Genomic DNA, 7,071 nt, shown 5'->3' with positions numbered 1-7,071 from the left:
CACGAGAAGAGCACATGCTCACACATAGTAGAGAGTATTTTTGGTTACACAACTGTAATTATAGAATAATTTAGTTACACTATTATAAACATAGGCAATTGGAATTAGACAACTGTATAGCATAATCTTATTTTACAGTTTTCTTTTACAATAAATACATGTATAAATATATGTACAGTCAATGAACGAACACAATGAAAATTCTGCAAATTCCCTTCTTCAATCTTTCACCCTTGAATTATCATACCAACTGGAGTACTAGTAAAGTAATCCCAAATAGATAGCTATGCAATAGCATACCAGCTATTCATCCTGGATGGATAAGGAATGGACCAACACTGACTAGAAGACATCAGTTGCAACACATTACTCTTTTCACTAAGGAAGATGTAATGGAGGCACTAAGAGGTATAAATGACATGAAGGCACCAAGGGGTGATGAGTTTAATACATGTTTCTTCAAAAAACTTGGCATATTATTGGAGATGATATTGTTGCTGCAGTACTGGAGTTCTTTACTACTGGGAGAATGTATAAGCCTATCAATAACACAATAGTCACCCTTATACCTAAAGTAAAAAATCCAAGTTCAATCAGAGAGTATAGACCTATTTCTTGTTGCACTACAGTATATAAAATCATATCCAAAATGATAACAAGCAGATTGAGGCAAGTGATGAATACATTGGTAGATGAGAGTCAAGCAGCCTTTGTTCCAAGAAGAGGATTGATAGACAATGTACTGCTCAGTCATGAACTAATAAAAGGCTATGGTAGGAAAGGGGTCTCACCAAGATGCATGATCAAGATTGACATGCAAAAGGCATATGATTCAATTGAATGGGTTTTTTTGGAGCAGGTATTAACTGGGTTGTGTTTTCCCAAAGCATTTATATGATGGATTATGGAGTGTCTCAAAACTATATCTTATTCCATCTTTATTAATGGGAGCATTACTATTCCATTTGAAGCAAAAAGGGGGGGGGGGTGAGGCAGGGTGATCCAATGTCACCACTATTATTTGTATTAGCAATGGAGTACCTGACTAGAATCCTGAAATAAATGAAGGAGGAACCTAATTTCAATTATCATCCAAGATGTGAGAAACTAAACATTGTCCAGCTCAGTTTTGCTGATGATTTGCTGCTATTATGCAGAGGTGATGTGATGTCTATACATCTATTATGTGAATGTTTCAATGTTTTTCAAAAGCTACTGGACTTGTTGCAAACCAAAGTAAAAGCTGCATGTATTTTGGTGGTGTTCAAATAGTAGTACATCAGGACATTATTCAAGCTACTAGTTTTGCCATTGGTGTACTTCCTTTAGATACTTAGGAGTTCCTCTGAGCTCAAAAAACTATCTGTGAGCCAGTGCCAACCTTTACTAGACAAAATGCTGGGAAAAGTCAAACAATGGACAGTCAAATTCTTAAGCTATGCAGGAAGACTACAGTTGATAAAGAGTGTTTTAATTGCCATCCAAAACTTCTGGTCACAGGTCTTTTCACTACCAAAGAAAATTATACAGATGATTGAAGGTATTTGCAGAAGATTCCTCTGGACTGGTGATACCAATACAAGTAAAAAAGCTCTGGTAGCTTGGGAGAAGATGTGCAGGCCTAAATCCAAAGGAGGACTGAACATAACTGATCTTGGCACATGGAATAGAGCAGCATTATTAAAACACCTCTAGAATGTTTGTATGAAAAAGGACAAACTGTGGATAAGGTGGGTGCATGTTTACTACATAAAAGGGAAGATTCCATGGCAAGTAGAAGTGAAGCAAGCTTCATGGATAATCAGGAGGATACTACAGGCTGGAAAATATATAAATGAAGCAAGGTTGGATATTGGGAAGGTGTTAGGAACAAAATCATTCTCTATCAGGTTAATGTACAATCAACTGAGAGGATATTTCCCTAAAGAAGATTGGAGCAGATTACTATGTAATAACAAAGGTTGTCCAAGGTGAAAATTCATATTATACCTTGCTGTACAGGAGAAGTTATATACCAAAGACAAATTGAGCAGATGGGGAGTACAAGTTAATCCAAATTGTCCACTTTGTGAGCAAGAGCCGGAGAGTCATCAACACATGTTCTTTATGTGTAGATTCTCAGCAAAAGTATGGGGGAAGCTGTTGACATGGATAGGATTGGCACGAAGAGTAACTGGCTAGAATGACGAACTCAAATGGACAGCAGATCATATGAAAGGCAAAGGATCGAAAGCTATGCTCTACAGGATGTGTATTACAAGTGTTGTTTACCAGATATGGATGGAAAGAAATAGAAGGATTTTTCAACAGGAAAAGAGAAGTAGTGTAGCTATCACAAGGCAAATAATACAGAAGATACATTGTATAGGAAATAGGCAAAGTAGCTTAAGGAATGAACTTCAAAAATTAAATTTCTATCCTTAGGAGTTGTTAGAATAAAAAGAGTGTACGAAGTTTGGGGCTGCATGTCCAAACTCAATTACGAATATACTTGTACATATTTACTTGGTAATAAAAATTGTTTAATTACCAAAAAAAAATAAACAAATAAATAGATGATCAGTCTGTATGTAGGTAATTAAATGACAACATCTACACATTTGATCTCTTGCATGGCTTTTCTATTACTGCATTTCTTTTTATAATTGCTAGGATTACGTTTTGCTTGAATTGATAATCTATTGGAAACAACCTCTTTACCTTCGTAAAGTGAGATAAGTTTGCGTATGCACTATCCTCTCTATGCTCCAGTATTTTGTTATTGATGACCTACACATTTGACATAATTACATATGCATGCAGTATACAGAACATCATCTACCAGTATTTATTAATATTCTATGCCAACAACCCCACAAAGAAAGTCATCTTAAATGTAAGTCTGGCCATGCGTTTATCTCGAACTTCAAGAGTCCCCATGCCGAAGACCGTGAAGATGCCTTTTAAGTGAGGGGTCCAAAACGCACTGTCTTTTTCTAAGTTTTGTCCTTGTTTTATCAAACATAGTACATTTAATTAGCTTCAATATGTCTTTATTTCTAGTCTAGTGTTTTAAAAGATGTGGGCGTAACGCAATATGTTTTATATATGATTTAGCAAAGCATAAGCCTCGAGATACGGGCGTAAGTCCCATCGGTATTTAATTATTAATATATATATGTATATATATATATATATATATAATTTTATAAATGTGCTTCATCTCCACAAAAAAACTAATCAAAATAATTTATTATACGCTACTTACAAGCACAAGCAACTTGAGTAGGAAAAAATAAAATTTTATATACGAAGAAACAAAAATGATGACGAACATGCAATTTAAACTTTAAACTTGCTGCTACGAAGGAGAATTGAGTTCTCTTTGTATTTGTAAAAAATAATAATTGAATATTCGTTACTTTTGGGAGATATTAGCAGACTAGCAAAAGAATTAAAAAAAGACAATAAATTAGGGCTTCAATCAATAAAAAAAGATCTTGACTTTTAAATTTAATACATTTCAGTTCTTTTTTAAAACTTTTGAGTAATTACAAGCTGACTTTTGAGAATTTGGGTATTATATAAAGGACTTATTCAACAAATTTTGTTTTAATTTGAAAAAGTCTCTAGAGCTTACGCCTCACTACAAAAACGCGCCTCAAATACCCGGGCGTACACCCCGAACGCCTCGAACACCCGGGCGAACGCCTCGAAATGATGGGCGTATGCCTCTTGAGAATTTCTCCCCACACCATCGCCTCGGGACATTTTTGATGTGCCTCGCCCCAGGGCTCACCCAAAAATGCATTTTAAAATACTGTTCTAGTCTAAAGTAGAGCAACATATCTCTCGTAGACGAGCAATATCCTTTAGTGTTTTTGTCTCAAATTATCTGTCGTGTTTCTCTTTAACATGTCCCTTAAGAAATATTAACTAGAACGAGGGTTGGACTATTTTTATCCTTGTTTATATCTTAAGATATAATCTCTCTTAATTGAATATCTATCTTATTTATGTGCTATCTCCATCTTCAAGAATAATTATTATTAAGAGTAAAATGAGAAAAATATAATTTATTTGTCTTGAACTTGTAAAATTACAAATAATTTAAGACAATTGTTTTTAGAAAGCATGACAGATAATTTGAGACGGAGAGAGTATCTTTTTTACTTAGTTTTTTTGCCATTATTCACCTTAATGTCTTCATTAATTTCATAAATCTCAACTATTTTCCTTGTCATTGTGTGCCTTAAAGTTTACATATTTTAACGTTCCTTTTACATTTACTACCGCAAAATAATTTATTTTATCTTAAACTAGTAAAATGACAAATAATTTGAGATAACTATTTTTAGAAAACATGACAGATAATTTGAGACGGCGAAAATATCTTTTCTACTCAGGTTTTTTGCCACTATGCACCTTAATGTTTTCATTAATTTCATAACTCTCAACTATTTTCCTTGTCATTTTGTGCCTTAAAGTTCTCATATTTTGACGTTTCTTTTACATTTACTACCGCAAAAACTGCTCCTTCAAACAACTAAGTTAGGTTGAAGTATTTAATTCATCAAAAAATATTCGGAAAAGGGCCAAGTATATCTCTTTACTATCAGAAAAGGTTTAAATATATCCGTCGTTATACTTTGAGTCCAAATATACCCATGTTATTTATACTATTGGTTCAAATATACTCTTTTTGCGTTAAGTTTGTTTAAAGTGAACATTCAATCATACGTGGGACTGACACTTGATGAGGTGGATCAATGCCACATGGCTTGCCACCTTGGACATTCAATCATAAGTGAGACTGACATTTGATGGGGTGGATCCATGCCACATGGCTTGCCACCTTAGCGCCTCTAACCCATTTTATCTCTCTTCTATTATTTCCCACCACTAAAATTTTCTTCCCCTCCACCACTATTGCCACACATTACTGCTACCATGAAAAATATTATATTTCAAATTTTAGTTTTTTATATATGGATTAGGGGCACTGAGATGGCATGTCACGTGATATCCACCTCATCAAATATCAGTGCACGTAGGGTTGAATATCCACCTTTGACAAACTTAACAGAAGAAGGGTATATTTGAATCAATAGTATTACAATATGGGTATATTTGAACCCAAAGTATAACGAAGAATATATTTAAATATTTTCTCATAGTAGAAGGATATATTTGTCCCTTTATCGAAAAAGATCAAACTTCTAAATTTGTCATATTGTAACATTTCTTTCTCATTTACTACCAAATATAGTGCGCCTACATATAGTTAGCTCCATTTTCTGTCTCTTCAATGGCTGCAAACTCTAATAATGTAGCTGTGGTTATGGTTCCCTTTCCTGAATATGGGCACCAAACTCCATTTCTTCACCTTTCTCGTATTATCTCTTCCTATGATATTCCAGTCCACTATGTTAGCATTGGTGCACGAAATCAAGAACTGAAACGTCGGTTACAAGGATCAAACCTTGATCAATTTCCCAACATACAATTCCATGACCTTTCAATACCTTCAGCTCGTGCTACTACAGCTGAAAAGGAAGACGACAACTATATGTCGTACTTTGCATCCTTAGAACTACTAGGCGAGCCCCTATGTGCAATTTGTCATCAACTTTTGACCACTTGTAAAAGAGTGGTGATTATTCATGACTCAATAATGCTATCAGTTGTTCAAGGTGTGATTTCAATAACCAATGTCGAGACATACATTTTTCATGTCATCTCTGCTTTCACTGTTTGTTCGTTGTTCCAACAAGTTAGCGGTTCAGCAGAAAACAATGACTTGTTCTTACCTTTGCAACACCACATTCCTTCATTCCAAAGCTGTTATCCGCCAGAGATGCTGGAATTCATAAAGATGTTACGCGATTGGACGTTCAAATCTGGAGAAATCTTCAATACCTGTATAGATATAGAAGGTCCGTATCTAAATGCACTCGCTAAACAAAGCGAGAAGCCATTGTGGGATCTTGGTCCTTTGATCAATCCTGTCTATTTACACAACGACGAGTATTCTGCTTCACCTAAAATAGTAAGCCACAGATGTATTGAATGGCTTGATAAACAACCTAAGAATTCTGTCATCTATGTTTCATTTGGAACAGCAAGAACTTTCTCGCTTGAACAAATTATTGAACTTGCCCTTGGTTTAGAGAGGTCAGAACAAAAGTTCATATGGGTTCTAAGAGAAGCAGATAAAAAGGGGAATGATTTTACAACAGACGTTCCGAAGATTGAGCTGCCAATAGGGTTTGAAGAAAGAGTAGCAGAAAGAGGAATAATAGCAAGAGATTTTGTACCTCAGATGGAAATTCTAGCACACCCTTCCACAGGTGGTTATTTATTCCATTCGGGTTGGAACTCTTTCTTGGAAAGCCTAACAATGGGAGTGCCAATGGCAACTTGGCCAATCCACTCTGATAATCCATTCAACGACGTGCTTATAACAAAGGTGTTGAAAGTTGGCCTAGTAGTGAAGGATTGGGCACACAAAGATGACTTGGTGAAAGCAGATAGAATTGAAAATGGAGTGAGGACTTTGATAACTTCCCCTGAAGGAGAAGAGATGAGGCAGAGAGCGATAGCGTTGAGCCAAGCTATCAAGATGTCTGTGAAAGATGGTGGCGCTACTAAGGAGCAAACGGAGTCTTTCATCGCTCACATCACCAGATAATTAACTGGTCATCTCTTTTGTTGAATTATATATCTTGAATAACTTAAAATGTATGATTTCATTGTTATAACTTATAAGTTGGGTGCTTAATAAACATTGGCTTCATTCACAGTGTCTTGATTCCAATTCAACAGAGTGAAGTGAAGAATCCTTTTAAAACCAATTGACATAGACGAGGAAGCTCAAAATTAAAGCTAGAGAACACAGATCAAAGAGAAAAATTCTGAGGGGTTAACATAAGATTTACATTGGATTGTACAGAAAAAACTAACTTTTAAAATCCTCATACTTACATATAGAACATAACAGACGAAAGATATAAACAAACACCACAATTGATATTATTACTGTAAGGTCCCGTGAAAATTTCTACTCGAAAACCAAATCTCGTGGTGTCAAGT

At 35.2% G+C, this 7,071-nt stretch overlaps 1 protein-coding gene across 1 annotated transcript; it reads left to right on the top strand.

Annotated features, from left to right (window-relative positions):
• The first annotated feature begins 5,287 nt into the window (after nucleotides 1-5,287).
• LOC104228452 (zeatin O-glucosyltransferase-like) lies at nucleotides 5,288-6,746 on the top strand. Its single transcript, XM_009780915.2, has one exon. It carries the CDS (start codon nucleotides 5,288-5,290, stop codon nucleotides 6,668-6,670), a length of 1,383 nt encoding a protein of 460 aa, XP_009779217.1. The 3' UTR covers nucleotides 6,671-6,746.
• Nucleotides 6,747-7,071: the final 325 nt, after the last annotated feature.

The sequence above is a fragment of the Nicotiana sylvestris genome, chromosome 7 (assembly GCF_000393655.2).
Source record: "Nicotiana sylvestris chromosome 7, ASM39365v2, whole genome shotgun sequence".
Taxonomy (NCBI): Eukaryota; Viridiplantae; Streptophyta; class Magnoliopsida; order Solanales; family Solanaceae; genus Nicotiana; species Nicotiana sylvestris.
Note: the sequence above shows the minus strand (reverse complement) of the source record. Positions and strands in the feature narration are given on the sequence as shown.

Excerpts from the sequence above, each read along its gene's own strand:
- LOC104228452 (XM_009780915.2), top strand. The coding sequence starts at position 5,288 with ATGGCTGCAAACTCTAATAATGTAGCTGTGGTTATGGTTCCCTTTCCT.